The sequence below is a fragment of the Lissotriton vulgaris genome, unplaced genomic scaffold (genome assembly GCF_964263255.1).
Source record: "Lissotriton vulgaris unplaced genomic scaffold, aLisVul1.2 SCAFFOLD_612, whole genome shotgun sequence".
In the NCBI taxonomy this organism is placed as follows: domain Eukaryota; kingdom Metazoa; phylum Chordata; class Amphibia; order Caudata; family Salamandridae; genus Lissotriton; species Lissotriton vulgaris.
Genome location: NW_028255139.1, coordinates 399,624 through 423,162, shown reverse-complemented (window position 1 = coordinate 423,162; position 23,539 = coordinate 399,624). Strand labels below are relative to the sequence as shown.

The following is a 23,539-nucleotide window of genomic DNA, read 5'->3' as shown; positions in this document are numbered from 1 at the left end:
ATGACTGCCGGCTGACATACTTTTCAAAAGTTTTTTTGTTTTTCAAAAATTCCCAAAGTGTGAGTTTGTTTTTTAAATATATTTTTTTAAACTAACGATCCCACACCCTAGGAGTTTTGTCCCAGGTCGGGGGGGGGGGGCATTTTTAGATTCTTCCTCTCCCTTACCACCTGTTTTTTCCTGGTGGTGACAGAGAAGGAAAAAAGCCTTTACACCTTGCACCCTAAATAGGGTGGACAATGTAAAGTCCTTCCTCTGACAGTCACTACCCCATTGGGCCACTAGAAGAAACGTTTCTTTGATGGAGCGGACACGGCCTACAGCATGGATACTCACAAACATTTTCCTAGGGGCCACAAAGTTTAATTTGTGATGTGACCGAGGGCCGCATTGATGCTAGTACACAGATGGTCAAGAAGGGAGTGTTTGGGGGGAAAGGTTGTGGCTGTATGGTGTGTATAGGGTAAGTGAAGCCTATAAGTCTAGTGGCTGAACTGCACAATGTGAAACCAGAAAACCTGTTAATAATCTCGACTTCACCACTTTACCAAATTGTGTGATCCTAGGCAATTGTTTTATTTCACTTTCCCTCAGTTTTTTTCATTACCACATAAAAGAGAACTCAAAATGCATGCCTTCAGTTTCTGTATTGTACTAAACCTTCTCCTGTGTTTGATTTAATAAACTAGAATGTTGTTCATGTATAATAGGGGCCCAGGCCACCCAAAGAGTGCACATAACAACTGACTTGCCTTTTAGCTCATTATTGGCATTGTTCTCAGGGTGGGGGGAGAATGAATGTTTCTGAATATATGCTTGAAAATTAGCACTGAAAAAGAAAATACTTTAAAAAAAGGTTTGCTTGCTTATCTAACATCCATTTAATCAAAGTGCTGAGCCAAGTAAACAGCAGACCAATGCTGCTGTTGACCATGGGGCCACATGTAAAGGTCAGGGCCAACCGGCCATACTCTGAGTATCACTGGCCTACAGCAACGAAATATTGATGAACCGCCTGGCACTAAAGTAGGGGGGTGGATTGTGAGTTTAGCAGACAGCGTACTCCCTCGCATCAGGCCCATGGTCACCCTAGCTTGACAGGTGATTAGCACAGCACTAACCCGATCTATAATGCTGTTTAAAAAACCGCTTGGGGTGATTTCCAGCATCCTCACAAAAGCAGAATTATTTTACTTGGGCTAAGAGTGAGTGAGTCAAAATACTGCTTTTCAGAGGTTAATTCAAATCCTTTCTCTGGCCTGTTTTAACTGTAAGGAAGCAGTATGGTGCCCAAAAGTGAAAGATGTGCAATTCAAGACCAGAAAAATAGTTTAACGCTCCTTCATCTTGATGTTTGGCTTACAGCTCTCACAAAAATGTATGCAATTATGACAGTAGGTGCAGCTCAGTTAATTTTGGGGATGTGGTTTAACGGCTATAGCGGCCGAGCTTGAAGCTGGGGAACTGGGTGTGAGTCTGGAGGGTTAAACATCCTGTGATTCTTGGAAAATAACTTAATCTCATTCATAAAAATGAGTGTGCCCATCTGTAACACAGCTGGTGCTCATGTAAAGAGCTCTGATACCTTCTGGTCGAGTTTGTGCTATATAACACTGAAAAACTAAAAAACATTCATCCAGAGGCACGAGTGCAATATCTGGTCTTTTGGGCACCATCAGGCACATTTTACGGCAGAATCAGAACAGAGTCCATGGCTACCAAAGCATTCCATCTAAATTAGTTTAGAATGGTAAACTGAAAGCCATGGTCCTCACTGTTGATGTTGTTCCCACACAGTTGCCTTTCTTTCCTCCATAGTGGCTACTTTTATTGACATTAAATTATCTAGTAGTGCACATTGCAAGTCATGCTCCTGTGAAGTGCGGCCAGCGGATAATACCCATTTCTTATATCGCTGTGATCGGTGGGTGTACTGCACATACAGAGTCAAAAACTGGCCTGACAGCAAGCAGTAGAACATAGGGACTGCAGAAGCCCACTGGCCCATACAGACAAGCAAGACCTCACTGAAGCCAGAAGAGTGACAACTTTCTTATATTCATGGTGTGTGTGGATTACTATGATGCCCACCTCGACACCTCTCAAATCCAAGCACACTGCATGCAGACTACCAGAGAGAGGGTGAGATAGGGAACTTGGAAGTGGAGGGGTAGGGACAGGCACCCAATCAGGTTTCTTCTCCTTGTTCCGGGTCGGGGAAGGGGATGGGGGCTAAGGGGGCAGGGAATCGGGAGCAGGGGTTTAAGGAAGACAAAAGTTCAACTACATGCACTTGCTAGGCTACAAGGGTAACTGGTCTGAAGATTGAACCTTCCAATCAGCAGCCACACAGATTTAGAGACTTGAACAGTGGTGGCTCCTCTGCTAAAGTTGGGAAGTGTTGCCTCACTGCTATTTGTGAAGTGCAAAAATAAAAAGATAGTAACAAGAGGTTATTATCATTTTATTTTTCTATGCCGGCCAGGCCTAAGCAAAGTGAGGAGTGGTTTGCAAAATGGCATAGCAAGGGGAAGTGCGGTGAGTGGTGCGGAGGGTGGTACGCCCCAGGTGGCATGAGTTTTGTGGTGGGGGCCTCCCCCCGCCCTACCTTCGGCCGCGCGGGGCGGTCGTCGTGGGAATCGTGTGCACACTGTTTAACTACGCCACGGGGTTTGCACTCCCTGTGTTCATGAATGTTTGGCCAAACATTCATGCACATTTAGTATGTTCACCACTTGGCTGTGTTGCACCGGCCGTTGGAGAACATAACCAGGCTCCCAGGCACTTTCTGAGCAGCCAAATAGGCCGCTCAGACCAATCACCACGCTGCATAAGTCTGCTTCCGGTGCTGCCAGTTCAGAAGAAGAGGACGGAGAAGAGGCGTGTGGTGGCTGCGGCAAAGGGAAGTTAATTTTATTTAAAAACATTTATTTATCCATCCCCCCACCGCTCACCACCTTTGTTCTAAGGCAGGCGTCACTGGACTTGACCTGTCCTGTGGCAGCGATTCATGTAATGAGGATTATTCACTAAGATTTAGCAAAAATTTGAGCCAAACATACATGTACAAAAAGTGGCATAAATACCTGGAAATAGAGTATCCTAATTTCCCAAATTAGGATTTTTATATGTGCGATGAGTCGCACGCCCCTAGTCACAGCTAAACTCTGTGCTTTTACACATATAGAGAGGCATTACAATTGTGTGCTTTCATCTTATTTACTCGAATTGTTCCCTTCAATAAAACAGATTAAATCATATTCATGAAACAAAAGTGTTTCTTCCACAATCCTCACGTTCCACTGGCGCATGGGTATAAATGACGCCTCTTTTGGGCCATTTTCGTAGTTTTCATTGTCAAAAAGTTGTGATGACTTTCAGAAGAAACAGTAATAATAGAACACACATAGGACTTTTCCTAAAATCTACTTTAACGCATTTTAGGTGCTTTCCAGTATTTTAAACAACCCCTTTACCAGGATATTTCGAGTGTAATTAACATGTGCAGAGAGTGGGTGAAATGCACTTGTACTTGATTGTGAATACCCACTAACTTAAAATTGGGCGTGTTTTCATTACTTCTGTAGTAGAAGTCTTTATTGTATAATTACTTAAAATCATTACAAAACAACGTCGGCATTGCAACATTAAATCCAAATACATACATTCATATTTTGTAGTGTAAAACCAGAGGTAAAAACCCAAAGGGTTGATCGCATATGATGATAATGGATGTGCAGTGTTACGCTAGGTGCAGGAGGCCATAGTGCGCAAGATTGGGCCATGCTGTATTGTGCCAGCCATCGAGAAATGGGTAATGTGCTACTTTATTAGGCAAAGTCTGAAACCCCACAGAATCTCGCCCTAATTGCACATAGTGATCTGAGCATACCGTTTTTGCTTAAGATTAGTGTGAGGGCCATGCTGTATCATGCTCTTGTTTTGATGGGCATGTAGATTGTACTAGAGCAACACCCCCAAGAGAGGGCTTTGCCAATGCTTAATTTGTTGCGTTCTAGGAGATAAAGTGCGCAAACATCATGATTGCCAATGAAGTGTTTTCATTACTTATGCATGGGGTTTACCTGACCAACCTTCTTTCGGACCCCTGGGCACGCCCACAAGTCTCAAACACATAGAAGTTATGTAGACCCTCATATTTGGCAGACATTTAGCTGTAGGTACAACTTTGTAAATAAATCACACTTTTTTCTAAAACTAGTTCAGAGGTTCATCTTGAAAACATCTTGATAATCCAGTTACCATACTATCCGTACTTCAGCTTTTTCTAGAAGGCAGTAAGTTAGGTGGATTGTCCTAGGTCAGTTGGAAGACTATTCCAGAAGCAAGCGTCTTGGACTCAAAAGGAACAGTCCTTCTTGTCGCAAGTCGGAATGTAGAAGCCTATGTCAAATGCTGATTTTTTTCGTGGAGTTCTCTGACGGTTGCACACTGCTTGTGTTTGGCTGAGGTGTATGCCAGGCTAAATTGATTTAGGCATTTGAAGGCCAAACATCCTATTTCAAAATAATTTTTGCTGCCCTGCTTTGTCGTGGAAGTCACTTCTGGCTGTCCGAAGCCAGATCTCGCTTTTGCAGTCCAATAACTGCCCTGAATGTGCATTCTGCACTAGTTGTGATTGGTCTATCCGACAGGCCAGGATGCCTGCATATAGGACATTGTAGTATTCCAGGCATTTGTTTACTAATTCTCCCATCAGTACTGCTCTGTTTGAGAGCGAGAGGAAGGGGAGATTAGATCTTATCGCAGTTGCAGAAAGCAACTCATGACCACTGATTTAATTTGTAGAGGCAGGGGCATACCTGCATTGAATTTGAATAACAGGGTTTTACCTCTAACATCAGACTATAGATCGTGTGCCAAAAACTGTCCGAATGCTGAAGGGGGAGGTGGTCTGCTTTTATCTCCCAAGGTGATCATTTCAGCTTTTAAGTGTTTTGTTGGAGAGCATTGGAAGTCATTCATAGTTTGATCCTATTTATCACGGGCCCAGTAAGGTGGTGGTATCAGAGCTTCTCGACAACTTGATACACTGCTCAGTGTCATCGGCATAGGAGTGAGCATAGATCCACAAGTCTGGAAGAGTTTAAAGAGCAGACAAAGGCGGATGTTACATAAAAAAAGGTGAGGGGGGATCTCCGAGGCACCCCACAGCTATTGTTGCAAATTCTTGAGAGAAAAAGACCAAGTTTGGCTTGTTGATTCCAATCCTGTAGGAAGGAGTTAAATCAGCTGATGGTGGAGGGTAAAGCATTTGATTAGGAGGACAGGCAGTTTAATAAAATGCTATGTTCTACCATGTGGAAAGATGTTGACGGGTCCAGCTTGACCACTGTCGCTCCTTTGTTGAAAAATGAGTCAGTCATCGCAGAAACCTTGCAGGGCTGTGTCAGTACCATGAACATGTCTAAAGCCTCACTTCATTGGGATTAGAAGATGGTAGATGTCAAGGTAATTTTGGAGGTATTGGGTAATCAATTTTTCTGAGATTTGTGCTATAATAGGCAAGTTAGGAATGGGGCAATAACATGACATTTATAATGAGGATAGGTTAGGTTTCTTTACAGTTTATCTATTTGTTGTTTTATTAGCACAAACTAAACCCACTGGGACAGCAAATTACTTCACACAGAACATTCAATTCATAGTATTTCCTGTGCGAGGTGCTTTGCTGTCCTGGTGGGACTAAATTGTTACAGTATGTCATCAGAGAGACAATATGGTATAGGTTTGTTTATATTATAGTAACTACTACATAACAACTATTGCAGTCAGAGTAAGAGTTTCCATATATCCATCTAAATCGACTTTCTTTGTTCAAAAACGTTTGTCCCAGTAAGAGGAGCCTGGATCCTACTGACCCTCAGCTAAATTGCAAGCTTTTGAAATGTTTGCAATTTCATGACAAATCACTGAAACAGGGCTCACTCAGTTCCAGTATATGAAAGCAGGTCTACATAACCATTAAACAACCAGACGACTGCGAGTAGAAGACAGGTATATGACTCTTTAAAATCTGGGACTTAGGTATATTGGACAAATCGAAATAAAACTTAACTTATCACCTTCACAACTCAGTTGAAAGTTATTGATCATTTATTTGAACAAAACTTAATAATAACACCTGAGTTGGTAAATGATTTTATTATTCTATATTGTTGAAATAACAAAGTTAACGTTTAAGAAGTTGACACACTAGAAAATTAACTATGAAGTGTTTTATTCAAACCAGTTTTATAATTTTGTATTATCTGTAAAATATTGTGATAGTTTTTATTAATTTATAGCAACTAAAAATGAAATTGAAAATGATCTTTCCCAGTCAACCTCTGTGTCCAGAACAGGAATTTCCATATCTCTATCTAGCTGAAAGATATTCTTAATGAAAGGTTTATCCCAGTTACAGTGTTTTGTAACTTTGCAAACTTTTCTAAGTTCATAAAGATTGCATAGTTTTACAAAAACATTTACAAACATGTAGAAGAAAACCCAAACAACTGTGTACACTCCTTATTTACTCCCAATGTAGACTACTTCCTGATAAGACATTGGATTGTGTAGTTTGAATGTTGATGTGTTGTTCCTGTGTTTGATTTGCTGGATTGGCCTTCAGGGTTCAGCATTGTTTCACTTCTAAGGCTTCCACTGCAAATGTTTCCAACAACTTGATTTACAAACGCTCCCTCAAGGATAGGTCCTAAGTGACCCGCAGAACTAATTTTTAAAGAAAAGAGCCCTATATGCTGAGAAATCTAACTGGGTACCTTTCCTGATTGCACCTATCACCAACACCTTTGTCTTGGAACTATGGGCCTGATTACGATATAAGTCCGCCCAACACCGACAAAGAAGCAAGACCGCCCGACTAGGAGTCGGAGGTCCCGATGGCCGCATTACGATGCTACAGCCTTCATGGCGGTCGCATTCTGTATATTTCGTATTGGGTGTGTGCTGCGGGCTGCAGCACACACTGAAATAAAAAAAAATATTGAAAACTTCCCTGCACTATGCGGCAGGCACCATGCTGGGCATGCCACATGGTGCAGGGATGTTTAGAAGGGCACCATAGGTTCCCCCAGGGCCCATAGTGAAGGCCAGGGGGGAAAGGGGCTAGCTAGGGGCCCCCAAAGTCACTTTCCGGCAGGCAGAAAGTGACATTCTTATCCCTACGGAGGTGCCTGAGCAAGCACCACCCCATTGTAGGGAATAGGAGTCCAACCACCGAACTGACGGGATCCTTGATCCTGTTGGACCGTCTGTCTTTCCCCTTCCAGTGGAGATCCAACCGCCTGCATCCTAATGCGGTGGTCGGATACAATGGACTGGATGGCGGTGGGACTGCCACCGACGGTCTGACGATGGCGGTCCCACTGCCATCATAATCAGGCCCTATGCACCTATGGGAGTTTTGTTTTTAGTTTGGGGTGAATGTAGTGAATGGAATCTCTGGTAGTAACTCCGTGATTTTTTCAGACCTTTAGCACAATTTGAACTTTGTGTTTGCACCCGAATATTTATATTGTGTTTGAACCGAATCTTTAATGCTATTAATACCCTCTGGTGGCATATCTTTCATTCATACATATATTCATTGTTGTGGAATGCCTGTAAATAGAAACGAAGAGATCCATTTTCTCTCTATGTCGTTGAGGTGTTGTCATCTTCCGATTGTTATTGTGAGTGATTTGCCTGTTTTTAAGACATTTTATTATTGCTAGCACGTCATATCATTCTTTCCAAATGTAGATATATATATATATATATATTTATTATATATATATATATATCTATACAAACACTTCTTAACCGCCCAATACACGGCGGAACCACTCAGGCACGGACCTCTTGAAGGTTCTCCCCCAGAATTACGAACTTCCACACATCTTTTAATGTGCAAGCAGTGCATTCTTTATTTTGGCATACAGGTAGATAGGTAGATAGACGAGTGTACTCCATGATGCGTTTCGCTCCTCAAGGGAGCTTGATCACATGATATATTTATATATATATATATATATATATATATATATATATATATATATATATATATATATATATATTCTCCCCAACACCTTCCCAGAAAAGGAAAGTAAATAGCCGCACACCGCGATGGAGCCTGCATCAATTTATTTCAAGGGCAGCCCCGTCATCCTGACATGTTTCGCTCGTTCTCCGTGAGCTTTTTCAAAGGTTTCACTCCGCTGCCATTCAAACTAGGTATGGCGAGGAACTACATCACTTCTTTTTGTTTGTTATTTTTTTTCAATGGGCGTTGTCCTTCCCTCGCTTTGAATTGTGGTCAATGTAGCTTCTTATTTTCAAGTTTTTTCCCTCCAATGGGTTTGTGGCTCATACCTGACTTAATGCAAAGTCCATCGTGTCCCTGAATAATTCATTTTCAAAATCGTCCTGGGAACCAATACCAGAGGCAGTCTCCGGCGGCACCTGCCTGACCTGATTGCTTGCGCATTCCAAAAAACAGGGTTCAGGTTCGGTCAGGCTACGGCGCTCTTGTGGCGGTGCGTCGCATACGGCTGAACCACGCCGTTTAACATTCTCCCCAACACCTTCCCAGAAAAGGAAAGTAAATAGCCGCACACCGCGATGGAGCCTGCATCAATTTATTTCAAGGGCAGCCCCGTCATCCTGACATGTTTCGCTCGTTCTCCGTGAGCTTTTTCAAAGGTTTCACTCCGCTGCCATTCAAACCAGGTATGGCGAGGAACTACATCACTTCTTTTTGTTTGTTATTTTTTTTCAATGGGCGTTGTCCTTCCCTCGCTTTGAATTGTGGTCAATGTAGTTTCTTATTTTCAAGTTTTTTCCCTCCAATGGGTTTGTGGCTCATACCTGACTTAATGCAAAGTCCATCGTGTCCTTGAATAATTCATTTTCAAAATCGTCCTGGGAACCAATACCAGAGGCAGTCTCCGGCGGCACCCGCCTGACCTGATTGCTTGCGCATTCCAAAAAACAGGGTTCAGGTTCGGTCAGGCTACGGCGCTCTTGTGGCGGTGCGTCGCATACGGCTGAACCACGCCGTTTAACATTCTCCCCAACACCTTCCCAGAAAAGGAAAGTAAATAGCCGCACACCGCGATGGAGCCTGCATCAATTTATTTCAAGGGCAGCCCCGTCATCCTGACATGTTTCGCTCGTTCTCCGTGAGCTTTTTCAAAGGTTTCACTCCGCTGCCATTCAAACCAGGTATGGCGAGGAACTACATCACTTCTTTTTGTTTGTTATTTTTTTTCAATGGGCGTTGTCCTTCCCTCGCTTTGAATTGTGGTCAATGTAGTTTCTTATTTTCAAGTTTTTTCCCTCCAATGGGTTTGTGGCTCATACCTGACTTAATGCAAAGTCCATCGTGTCCCTGAATAATTCATTTTCAAAATCGTCCTGGGAACCAATACCAGAGGCAGTCTCCGGCGGCACCCACCTGACCTGATTGCTTGCGCATTCCAAAAAACAGGGTTCAGGTTCGGTCAGGCTACGGCGCTCTTGTGGCGGTGCGTCGCATACGGCTGAACCACGCCGTTTAACATTCTTCCCACACCCTCCCAGAAAAGGAAAGTAAATAGCCGCACACCACGATGGAGCCTGCATCAATTTATTTCAAGGGCAGCCCCGTCATCCTGACATGCTTCGCTTGTTCTCCGTGAGCTTTTTCAAAGGTTTCACTCTGCTGCCATTCAAACCAGGTATGGCGAGGAACTACATCACTTCTTTTTGTTTGATATTTTTTTCAATGGGCGTTGTCCTTCCCTTGCTTTGAATTGTGGTCAATGTAGTTTCTTATTTTCAAGTGTTTTCCCTCCAATGGGTTTGTGGCTCATACCTGACTTAATGCAAAGTCCATCGTGTCCCTGAATAATTCATTATCAAAATCGTCCTGGGAACCAATACCAGAGGCAGTCTCCGGCGGCACCCGCCTGACCTGGGCCCATAGTGAAGGCCAGGGGGAAAGGGGCTAGCTAGGGGCCCCCAAAGTCACTTTCCGGCAGGCAGAAAGTGACATTCTTATCCCTACGAAGGTGCCTGAGCAAGCACCACCCCATTGTAGGGAATAGGAGTCCAACCACCGCACTGACGGGATCCTTGATCCTGTTGGACCGTCTGTCTTTCCCCTTCCAGTGGAGATCCAACCGCCTGCATCCTAATGCGGTGGTCGGATACAATGGACTGGATGGCGGTGGGACTGCCACCGACGGTCTAACGATGGCGGTCCCACTGCCATCATAATCAGGCCCTATGCACCTATGGGAGTTTTGTTTTTAGTTTGGGGTGAATGTAGTGAATGGAATCTCTGGTAGTAACTCCGTGATTTTTTCAGACCTTTAGCACAATTTGAACTTTGTGTTTGCACCCGAATATTTATATTGTGTTTGAACCGAATCTTTAATACTATTAATACCCTCTGGTGGCATATCTTTCATTCATACATGTATTCATTGTTGTGGAATGCCTGTAAATAGAAACGAAGAGATCCATTTTCTCTCTATGTCGTTGAGGTGTTGTCATCTTCCGATTGTTATTGTGAGTGATTTGCCTGTTTTTAAGACATTTTATTATTGCTAGCACGTCATATCATTCTTTCCAAATGTAGATATATATATATATATTTTATATATATATATATATATATATCTATGCAAACACTTCTTGACCGCCCAATACACGGCGGAACCACTCAGGCACGGACCTCTTGAAGGTTCTCCCCCAGAATTACGAACTTCCACACATCTTTTAATGTGCAAGCAGTGCATTCTTTATTTTGGCATACAGGTAGATAGGTAGATAGACGAGTGTACTCCATGATGCGTTTCGCTCCTCAAGGGAGCTTGATCACATGATATATTTTTATATATATATATACTACTAGAGGATGAACCTACTGTTATATTGTTAGAGTAGGCGCTCTGTTGTCCTGCACCCGTATTGTACTCACAGGTCCGCGGATGACTACAAGCTCAGATTGAGCAGGCATATATGTTGGAGTAAATAGGTTTTTTACCTGGTAACTGTTGCCATATATATATTGCCTGATGAGGGATGAATATTTACATCTTAGATAATGCGGATTGTTTTCCCTGCACCCGTGATCGGCCTACAGTAGCGTAGAGAACTACAAGATCTTAAATGCTCGGTCACGGTAGCTACGGCACTTGAACGGATGTATTAGCGGCAATAGACCTATAAATTTAATGGGTATCTGATGTATTATTTATCGTAAGAAATATTCTGGATTACAAGGTGTATGATGACAGATATTAAGGTACATGCTATGAACAATATAGCGGCAAATGCGAAACTCTGACTTTGGTCCCGACTGGGCATGTTATTAATTTTAATAATATGCAATATTATTTGAGACATCTTTATATTAAGGGAAATGTATGTTTTTCAATTGTATAATATAACTTATGATAGGATGCCATTTCCAAGATGTCAGCCGCGAATGTACTATACTACCCGGACATACTCAAGTCCTATGTTTGTGTTTACTTACCCGAAGGGCTGTATAAAGCTTTATTAGTATGTGTGATGCACATTTCCTTTAACGTGAGCAAGGCTTCATTGCCGAAACATGTTGTTTGAGGAATAAACACCCCGAAACGATCTCTGGCGTCACATTGCGTTTTTGAGAGCGTGCAACATTTGAAATCCTTTGGTGAATTTGAGTTCCGGCGTGCTCCGCCGGCATGTATGCCAATTCCCGCGGGGCCCTAAGCAATCAGAAGGAGCTTCTAACGTGGAAATATATATATATGTATATATATATATATACACTGAAAAAACCATAAGTTTCAGCCACATTAGAGTTAGAAATTAGCATTTGAACAACCTTGCAAATTCACTGAAAGAACCATAGGTGTCATTTGAGATGTCATCAGTGATGTCATGAGTGATGTCACTGACCATGTCATGAGTGATGTAATATGTGACGTGATCAGCAGTGCATTGCGGGTGCGCGAGTTATAGTTAGCTGAACTAACTATAACAGGGGAATTTCAATGGTTTTGTATGAGTGAAATGTCCAGCTAACTATAACATGCGTGAAACCTATGTTTTTTTCAGTGAATTTGCAAGGTTTTTTAAATACTAATTCCTAACTATAACCTGGCTGAAACCTATGGTTTTTTCAGTGAATTTCAAAGGTTTTTTAAATGCTAATTCCTAACTATAACATGGCTGAAACCTATGATTTTTTCAGTGAATTTCAAAGGTTTTGTAAATGATAATTTTTAAATGTTTTAATTGTTATATTTTTTTATACTGATTTACTACATTGTTTTAAACTATTTATTTTTAGATATTTTATTTTTTAAATTACATTACATATTTTTAATATAAATTGAAAAAAATATGTTTTTACACCTCTCTGCAACGCAGCCCCCTGGAGCGTTTGCAGAGGGGGAACTAATTCCCCTTGCATATTGGTAGTCCTTGGGGGCCAACTAGCCCACCAGGAACCTCCAGTATGTGCCCGGGGGCTGCATTGCAGAGAGGTGTAATGAGGCCATGCCCCTTTTTACACCTCTCTGCAACGCAGCCCCCGGGCGCGTTTGCAGAGGGGCACTAATTCCCCTTGCATACTGGGGGTCCCTCGGGGCCAACTCGCCCACCAGGAACCTGGAACCTCTAGTATGCGCCAGGGGGCTGCGTTGCAGAGAGGTGTAATGAGGCCATGCCCCTTTTTACACCTCTCTGCAACGCAGCCCCCTAGCGCGTTTGCAGAGGGGGAACTAATTTCCCTTGCATACTGAGGGTCCCTGGGGGCCAACTATCCCACCAGGAGACTCCAGTATGCGCCAGGGGTCTGTGTTGCTTTGCCCCGGGGGGTGGTGATCCCCGGGGCAGTGTGGGGGGGATTGGGCCCCCCCCACACTTCTTTTTCACTATGCCCCTGGGATTTGAAATAAAACAGACCAGGTTTTTTTTTGTTTTTTTTGGCCTTGAGGGTCCTTGTGGGCCCACCTGAGCAGGCCTAGGGGGTCAGGGTGTTTCTACCCTGCCTCCTTTTTGCGTTCTACATGTTTGTTTTTCTGCTTTCTTGTGCTTCGGTGTACCGAGCACAAGATGGCTGCCAACACTTCCTGGTTTGGAGTGTTGACAGCCAATGAGCATTCAGCTCGTGCTCGGAAAGGTACGCTTATGTACGCGTACGGTACGGTACAGGGCTGCGTACGCACCCCGCGATTTTTGTAAAAAAAAAATTTAGGGGGAATCGGGAGTCCTTGTGGGACCCCTGAGCAGGCCTAGGGGGTCAGGGTGCTTCTACCCTGCCCCCTTTTTGAGTTCTACACGTTTGTTTTTCTGCTTTCTGTGCCTCAGTCTACCGAGGCACAAGATGGCTGCCAATAATTTCTGGTTTGAAGTGTTGACAGACAGTTGACAGCCAATCAGCATGCAGCTTGTGCTCGGAAAGGTACGCGTACGTACGCGTACGGTACGCGGACCTGTACGCGTACCGTACGTGTACCGTACGCGCCTATAGATATACTTATGATTTTACTTATGATTTTCTCAGGAACTACTGAACGTATTTACACCATTTAACAAAAAGCGTGATCTGCAAACCGAACTCTACCTTATTACCAAATTTGGTGTAATTCCGTTCAGCTGTTCGGGCTGTAGCCCTGGCTAAAGGTCCTATGGAAATTGCATGGGGAAAAAATGTTTTGGGACCCCCTTTTTTCTCGGCCCCTGCTTCGCGAATCACCCCCAAACTTTCAGGGAAGGAGCGGAGCAAGCCATTTTCTTGGAGAAATTTGTGAAGATTCGTCCACCAGCGCGCCACAGTTATTCCAAATAGAATGTTGCGGATTTCCTATGGAAACTAGGTCCTACCTATAACTACCTACTGGCGACCGCCAGTAGGCAATATATATATATATATATATATATATATATATATATATATATATATATATATATATATATATATATATATATATATATATATATAATATATATATATATATATTTATATATATATATACGTATTCAGACAGGTTTGCTTCACAAACGTTTAGTCCATGTATAGGTGTGACATGCATTAAAAAAACAATTTTGGCTGACATTAAACTGCAGGAGAACCTCACTGGAGGTTCACAAAGTCAGTTTTGCATGTGTAGGTGCCATCTCCTTGTGCACAAATGTTACACAAAGCACACAGCACTTCTTGGGTTGCAAGTAGGTCCTAGATGCACAGAAGCAGGTATTTCCTGGTAATGTAATTGACATGGTTAGGGCAAAGCAATGAAATAAAATAATAAAGCACACGCACGGTCATAACTTTGAGTGTTTCGACACCATTCCTCCAACTCTTTGTATTTCCTGTCTGAAATATCAAGGTGCAAGTGGTAGAGCAAGTGACCGCAAATGCACCACTATTCCATATTTCCGCAGTGGTTATGGAGGATGGAAAGACTTTTCTTGGAAAGTTGTATGCAAAAAAAGAGAATTAGATGATGTTCTTAAAATAATTCCAGGTTCCTCCCCTTGCTCTAAATGCGGTACCTCTGTAGACGAAGGGTCAGGGAGCACAGGAAATTCTGAAATGTCTTGTCCAAGTTCCAGGGTCATTGGCAGCTTCAGCGCGCGCTTGGTAATTTTGTGAACAAGGGAAGCGGTCCTAAAGCTTCACAGTGCAATGGTGCATGCTGTGCAACTGGTGACCTGAGCTTTTCTTAGAGCGTGAGACCCTCAGTAGTCTCAAGATGTTATAATAATAATAAGAACAAACAAGACATGTTTGGATGTTATAATATCACGTAATTAATTAACTTAATATAATTTGCCGTATTTTCAAGAAATATTTTTCTGAAGTTGTTTAACAGAGACAGTGCCTCGTGTGAATTCACATCAGTGCTTAATTTGTAACAAAATAAGCGCCAGGGACTCGTCAGGAGGCAGCTGCATCTTGCACAACCCATTACCCATGCCAACGCTGACCATGACTGTACCAACACAATTACTAACTATCACACTCCTACAAGTGTTGTAATTCAGACTATTTCATGCCCCCAAAACTTTACTAATGGCTTGGGAGGCAGGTATTAGTCACTGTCAATGTATAATGAATTAATAAAGAACAGTTGTTGTGCTCATCTCAAAAGTAGAAAAACCACATCACCATGTGGCAGGCTGTCATAAGTGCCAGTGTTGACAAATAAGTCCCGGTGCCGAACACCGGAAACCACCGGCTCAATTTAAGTACTGAATTCACTACAATTTACAATGTGTACTTCTTGTTCTAGGAAATGCAACTTACTGCAGTATTCTCCTGAACATTTAATTTGCAGTGCTTCCTATCATTGCAAAGGTCTAACATTTCTTATGCTATAATCAGGGCAACTAAAATTATGCGATACTACGGCTGCTCCATTTTTCATATAGTTATGGATTTGCTGCCCTTGCCACATAATCTATCATCATCTGCATAATTTGCAGATTTAAACAACAAAAAGTGTTTCCAGCACAAACCGATCTGAATTTGCTAAAAATGTCATCAAAAGTGCTGCTGCATAGGGGCTGGCCTTTTGCCACCTTTCACCTGATGATTGCTGTATTTAGGTGTTAACTAGTATTTAGTAAGTGGAACCTTTGTCCATAGTTTTAAAGTGTACAAATGACAAAATAGTGAAGTAACAGTGCTTCGAAGTGTGCCACATAATGTGGCCTAATTTGCCTTTTCTTGCCACATTGTTTAGTCAACCCTGCTGCATAATTTAGTCATCTCATGCTGCATATTTCTTGGGACCCTGTCTATAATTACTGATTCCCAGTTCGGCCCTGACTGCAGCAGCACTTTCAGGATGCTGTCTTGAAATAATACCTATACAAGAATAATGTCAGAATTTTCATATTCACTAATTCAGTCAGCTATACATTCATCTAAGTAACTTAAGCACCCACTTCAGAAATCTGTCTTTAACCTATATGTCACTCATGCCATTGCTGTTCGTGTTCTGTGAGCGAGCGAAGCTTGCTTTGCTATTTCCTTACTTTCCCTGTTCAGTGATGCAGTATGTAACTATTCTGTGATGGGAAATCTTTGTGCTGAATTTGCCCTAGATGTACCTGTCTTCTGAAGTTGGAAAGCTTGCATCGCTGCTGCAAGGTGCACCTGTTCTATGAAGAGGCTGTATACAATTCTGCTGCCCTATCATCTAAAAATACAATGATTATTTTACATGCACTTGCACAGGCCAGTCAGAAGCTTCTGTTGGAACCAGGGCAAACACTAGTTGCAGAGCCCTGACTCAGAGACTCTGCTTTCAATCACAGCTGCCCAGCTTTACCACACTATGTGGCTTTGGGCAAATTTGTTTCTTCCATCTGCCTCTTTCTATAGTCTTCACATTGGAGAGCACTTTTAAATAATTCAGTTCAGGATGTGCAATGTACAAAAACCTCTCTCATATATGGTATATTAGACCATAATGTCACTTCATCAGGAACAATATTAAAGGTCTTGTATAGGTGGCACTAAACAAAATTGAATTCATTCATTCACTAAAAAAACTTTCATTAAGGCCGAAGGGGAATTAATGTGATACCCATTCTGGATCGGAACTGCACAATGTCTAATCAGTAAACCTGGTTTAAATCCTGGTGTCCAAGCTTGACCAAACAGTGTGACCCTAGGCGGTTACTTTTCTCTCCTGTGCCTTTTTTTCCATGATCATCCCATATATGGGCACCTTCCAATAGTTCACTTGTACAACAATTTCTCTTGTATATAGTTTAATTGGCCCTAATGTTTTCCCATAGACAACTAACATGCCTCTTGAGTCATTAATAAATCTGTCATGGCAGAAGTGGTGTGGTTCACTACTTCTAATAAAGGCCACTCAGTATAATGATATATCTGAGATGCTAAAGTAAAATGGCAGTGGTGATACTTGCAGCATGCTGGGATGTCTACTGCTTTGACTTTCCAGACAGGAAGCCACACAGATGGGGCTTCTCAGAATTATGGGACCTGCCCGTCACTGCCTCACTACCACTTCTAAAATGGTACAGCTAGCAAGACAGGAGGTGCTTTGGTGTTTGGCATGTGGTTCACTGTCCCAAGGCCTATTGTTAGAAAGTGGGTCTTTAGTTGACAGAGTTTGCACCCTGTTCAATTAGGGAACACCATCCTAGTCAGGGTAAGTCAGATACACAACCTAAAATAACATGTGCTCTCCCTCTGATAGCTTGGCACAGAGCTGTCAGGCTTAATGTAAGAGGCAATGTGTCAATTAGTTGTGCCACATGTCCTTTACAGTAAAACAGTTTAAACACCACAAAAGACCCCACAGCAGTTTAGAATAATAGTGAATATTTATTTGAGTAAAACAAGACCAAAATAACAAAAATACAATAAGTAGAAGTTGAGATATTAATTTTTAAAGATTAAATCCCAAAACAGCTCTTAGAAGTCAACAGTGCTAAAAAGTTACTTGAGGTCGTGCTATACCAGGGTAAATCCAAAGTTCCAGGCCAACCACAATGGAGGGCAGGCTGGCTACAGGACCCATGCAGGGCCTGCAAAAAAAGTACCATGGATGGAGCAAGTGTTGGCGTCAAATACTCTATGTGTCAGTTCTGATTCTGAGTCGGGCAATGCGTCGAAGTCCAACCTCGCAGTCGGTGTTGAAGGATTGGCCCTGCGGCGAAGTTGAGCTTTGCAGCAGCATCTTTTCATTTTCATTGAGCTTTGCAGTCAGGCACGCTTCATCATTGAATCAGCACTGCATTGGCTTCAGAGGGCACTGCGTCGATTTTTGTAGAAAATAATTGCAGAAGCCAATTCTGAGGCCCAGGACTGAAGTGGGCACCTCTGGTAAGGGAAGGACTCACAGGTGGCAGAGTACAGCAGCACCAATAGAATTACAAGAAGTCTTTTATGATCCTGAGACTTCAGAAAACAGGAGTCAATCCATCAAGCCCTTGGAGAAACTTAGGTTCAAGGATGTCGAGAACAGGTCCAGTCCTTCTCACTAGCAGGCAAGAAACAGCAGGCAGCAGGCCAACACAGCAGAGCAGGTAGCAAAGTGGCAGTCCCTCCTACAGCACAGCAATGTAGTTAGCGAATTGGCAGTCCCCCCTAAAGCACAACAGCTCTTTTTACAGGTAGAATGTCCTTATTTCCAGCAAAGTTCTGATTTGGTGGTGTCAGGGGTCAAATACCTACAGGGAGGACCTGGATTGGCAATTCGAGCTGGGCTGTTCCCATTAGGCGCAGGGTGAAGACTCATTTGCATATGGCTGGGTTCAAACTGCAATGGCATGGAAGCAAAAAACGATGGATTTAGGCCCAGATCTTTGTACTGGGGTGAATGTATGACATTGTTCGGCATTCTGTCCATCAATTGCTCTTTTTACACTTTCTAAATATGGCATTATCAGACTTACAATTTAAAATCTAACTTTTACCATAAATTGTGCTTTTTAATTGTGAGTCAAGAGACACCAAACTTCAAATTTCTATCTTTCCCAATTGGAAATTACACTTAAAAGATGTTTTAAGGCACTCCCAATGTTAACCTATGAGAGAGTTAGGCCTTGCAGTAGTGAAAAACTAATTTACCAGTTTTTCACTACCAGGACATGTAAAAGTCAAACGTGCATGTCCTACCTTTAAAATATACAGACACACAAGGGAGTCTCACAGGAGCATTAACCCACCCAAAAAAAGGGGGGGGGCATCCTGCTCTACATTATAGATAATAACACACACCATGTGCATGGATGGGTATAAAAGGCAGGAACGGACAAAGCGAAGATGGAGCAGTGCGCTGTTCGGAAGAGAACCCTCACTCACCCTTGGGTGACATGCTTCATCATTGGGTTCCCTCCTCACACTGGGACCACAAGGAACCCAGTGTGGGCTACAACTCCTCAAGGGGAGGAGCGGAGATGTTTTGTTATAAAGATGAGCAATGTTAATGTATAGGAGTGAGCACCAAAACATGTAGATGGAAAAGAGAAGTTGGATCCATTGCTCTGCCCTCCTGTTTTTATTTTTGTGGCAGGGAAACACCAGTAAACAACATATTAGCTTACCCACATAGACTCTTAATACAAGTCTAACAGTGTAACAAAGAGAGAACATAAATGTTGACATATGTGACATAACCGCAGCCAAACTAGGGAACCAATAGCTAGGAGACTGTACAAACAGTAAACAGTAATACTCATGAATGTGCAAGATATGAAGCCCACTGAGGAAGAGTATTGTGCTAATTAGGTGAGCATTCATCGTCCTATGAGTCATGAATGTATGCTAGTTCTATAGGAGGTTTGGCTGTTTATCACAGATCATTTGCACTTCATTTATGTTTGTGGAAATTGCACAATAGCCCTGTAACAGTCCTTGTGCCTGTCCTGGATGTGTGAGAGAATTATGTTATTATTTAAGTTAGAGAAGGATGTGCTGCTGCTGTCCAAGTTGAACCTTTAGTGTGTTTTTTGCACACAAAATAAAAAAAGATTAAAATGCTAGTGCTTGTTTAAATGCATGACGTGAGTGAAAGAGTAAACTCATAAAATATGTGAGCAAAGTTTACTTTTGAATTTAGATGTGAGACAAACTTTTTTTTAATGGAGTAGTCAGACAGGAAGAATAATGTACTGTCAACACTCTTCCTGAAAACGTCCTTGGCCTAGAATATGGTGGTGTTAAAGTGGCAAGTTTACAGCATTACAGTGAAGAGCCCTGTGCTTAAGACTGCAGCACGGGCTGTAGGTGCTGCTCCGCGAAGGCCGCCAGTGGACTGTAGAGACTCCGCAAATGGGCAGTCGGGGGCGAAGTCTCCACAGTCATAAACTTACTTTTAAATTGAAGATTATGAATAGAAAAAATAGTTAACTTACACAAAGTGTAAGTTTACCTTTGTGAATCAGGCCCATTTTCTCTGTCCCTGTCTCTCTCTCACTCCCTCTTTTTTTCTTCCATTTTTTCTCACTTTAACATGCTTTCTCTTTCACCCTCTTTCTCTCTCTCTCTCTCTCTCTCTTTCCTTATCTCCCCTTCTCTTCCATCAGATTGTTCTTATGTTTTTTCCATTTTCATTAATGACATGCTTTACTGTTTTATACATAGGTTGGCTCGGAGTAATTTGCTTCTTCGTTTATACTAAATTCTTCCATTTATACGGTTTAATACATTTACTAATTTTAAAAATGGTCATGCGCAAAATGACAGACTTTAAGGTAAAAAAAGTTACCAAAATTCGATAGATAAAGATAAAAAGATCGTTTCCTAGTTCCTTACCTTTGTTCTTTTTTGTGACATTTGTTGTTTATACAGGAACCAACTCACATTTTTTTTTCATTGCAGTTAATTTATTGGACTCCCGATCTGTCATGGGTGAATTGGAATGGATAGCCCACCCGAAAAGTGGGGTAAGTTTTTTCTCACTTGATTTCTTTGTCACAGGATATATGATGCTCTAGCTTTAGTGTGCCAACCATTTTACTGCTGCCACAGAATTCCAAAACTGGGCCCGTAGATCAAAGATACGTATTAATGTAGCTTTTTAAGGGTACTGTCATCCTTTGGCTTGTTGGTAACTTACATTTTGTTACTCTTAGTAACATCCTAAATTTAAAAAAAATGTTTACTATAATTTTTTATTTACTTATGAAAATATGAAGTGCGCAGATTATGTGATTACTCATTGCATAAAGGCTTCATCGCCCAGGTGCTGTTATTGTATTGTATTGTAATTGCATTTATATAGCTCTAACTACCCCCGAAAAGTAAAATAAGTATGAGTTGATGCAAGGAGGTGTAGAACACTTATTTCAGGACTAGTTTAATTTAGCGTTCTAAATCCAGTATTTGCATACTTGAAGTCAAGTGATCGACTGCAGGTTGACCAATTCTTTGCAAGTCAAAATGTTGGCATTTAAGAATAACTGCAGAAGATAGTGTTGGTATTACTATTTGTGTTGTACATATTTGGGGATCAGAATTATGAATGGATATCCAGCACATTGCTCCTACCATCTGTGCATTGGCGTCTCACTGTTTCCTGTTTTGGTGCATTTCCTCAGTGTTGTAAAATCTGCCCACTTAATTGTACGCGAGGGCGTAGCAAATGTGCTAAAGGCCCTAGAGCAAGCAAGGAAAACGGGCCTCGTGACTGCTGTTTGGGTTGTAAAACAGAGCTATAATCTGAAGGTGCTAGCAGCGAACCAATGTCTTGAAAAATGGCCACCACGGAATTGCCTGGTGGGGAAAAAAGGGGCAGTCTGGGGCTGTGTACACCGTGGCTGTATCTTTGTGGCTCACTTTGTCTAATTGTTTGGGATGTTTTTCTCAATTGTGATCATTAAGACAACTTTGCACAGTAGGGGTGAACTCACAAGGAATGTGCAGGTCAACGAAATGCTGAGGAAAATCCCTGTGACAGTATTCCAGGGAAATAGTGTACTGAACTTTTGCCAGGCCAGAGATTGTCACATGGTATCCACAGTGCGGCTCCATGAAATCCAAAGTCATTCTTGTTTTCTCCACTCTAGGGCCTTTGGAGTGAATCTCTGAATAGAAGCTGGTTGTGAGGCATTATCAGTAGCTCCTCCAAATAGTTGCAACAGAATGCCCTAAAATAAATTTATTTAGAACATTTTTAAGTAGACATTATGGTCTTCAAACCTAGCATCAGTCTCAAATGGTGATCCCTCTTATACTTATTGAATTTTTACGTGCCAATTTCTTTTTTCACATCTTAAATATCTGTATGTTGATAAAAACAAGAAAATAATGTCTCCTTCCACAATTCATATTTGGAAAACAAATTACAGGGTAAATATAGCCCAATTTAACACTCTCATTCCTCTTCTGAATATTTGTCTATTATTTTCTTGAGACTGCTTTGGTTGTGTTTGGCAGGTGGATGAATGTATAATTGACCCCACATTAGTGAGCTAGAACATCAGTCTCTGGATCCTGTTCGGGGTTCTTAACCTTCTCTAACTTTGAATAACCTTTTGACCATTACTTATTCTGCCACCTTATGTATTCATGGAACATTCAATGACATCACCTGGTGGATATATTGGAAGGGTCACTCAGCCCATGCAACATATCTGGACAGTAGGTCATGGCACCTCACTTAGCATCGGCCACCTCCTGTCTCAGTGGCGTAGCAAGGGGACACTGGCTCTAATGCAAGCAAGGGTGGGTAAAATGGCCCTCCCAGTCCCCTCTGCCTTAATGTCACTGCACCTGCTGCACCCTGGTTAGCTACACCTCTTATCTGTGTGTGACGTAAAGACAGAAAGACCAGTGCTAGATGCTATATACATTGTACCACCAGGGGCAGGGGTATCAGTTTGTCCCCTCTATTTAACTATGCAATACTCCGGGGGCATGGCCATGGCAGTGACCAAGATGGCCGCTAACCTGTGAGGCTTAGGGGATCGCGGTCTGCCAGACAGCATGAATCACCCCAGAATCCGCATCTATCCTGCTGATGGACATGGCGATCGAGGTGGGCTCCTGGTGGTTGATTTTTGGGGGGCCAGACATGCTCAATGCCTGCATTGAGCCTGGTCACCCCGGCACCACCTTAGAGGCCCCGTGGGAGCCTGAGGCCGAGACTGCTGAGTATCGCTGGAGCTGGGGTCCCGGCTTCCCCCTACACTGTCGGGTCGTCAACGGACACATGGACCCGCCTCCGCCTCTGATCTCCTAAACCTGGTGCCACATGCCGCCAGGGGTCCCTCCTGCCGGGTCTTCCTCCTATGTCAGTGATCCAACCTGTGCTGGGGATCTCAGCTGCAACTTCAGAACTCCTGGTGAGTGTGCCATCAGTGTTTGGATCTCACATCCCACACCAGCCTCATCTATGACTACCTAGGGCCCTGGGGGAGGCGACTGGGCCTGTTGATGCTTCTGTGTAGCTCCCTCGGGCGGCAGCATGCGTGAAGCCTTTCTGGTGTCGTCGTGTCACTGCATGAGACCAGGGTGTGCCCCCCACGTGCACCAGCGGGCTGTCCCTCGGACCCCCTCGGCTCCCGGCAATTTCCTCGCTACCGAAGTGGCCATCTCTGAGCACATATTGGACTCTGTCCGGTCCTGCTGAGGGCCGCATCTGGGCAGTGCCTGGGATTTCTGGAGACTCGGGTGGATGTCGCAGCCCTTGGAGTAGTAGGGGTGCCAGGCGAGCACCTGGTGCCCCTTGGTGGCAACTCAGAGCTCATTCCAACTTCCTCATACTGCTGATACTTTGGCCTCTTCTCTAAATAGTGCTTACATGCAACATTTTGGAGCTCTATGCCCAGAGCCTCACCAAATGGCGTGCATCCATTTCTGTGAATCCTTCTTTGTTGTCTCCTGAGGGGACCCCCACAGTGGTGCTGGAGACATGCACAGCTCACCGTGACAACCACATACGCGCATCGATCTACTCACTAGGTCCTCCCTTTGTGCACACATGCCGCTTCCAATGATGGGTAGAGGAGACCCGAAACAGTGTAAGCTCCGATTTGAGTACACCAAGCCCACACACCATGA

At 42.9% G+C, this 23,539-nt stretch overlaps 1 protein-coding gene across 1 annotated transcript in view; it reads left to right on the top strand.

Moving 5' to 3' along the window:
• The window catches only part of LOC147659216 (ephrin type-A receptor 5-like), a gene marked incomplete at its 3' end in the record, with an annotated part of 413,244 nt that overhangs the window by 14,728 nt on the left and 374,977 nt on the right, over positions 1-23,539 (top strand). The window contains exon 2 of the mRNA XM_086951882.1: positions 20,357-20,421. Within this exon, the coding sequence (XP_086808008.1) occupies positions 20,357-20,421 (65 nt within the window). The remainder of the gene's footprint in view (positions 1-20,356; positions 20,422-23,539) is intronic.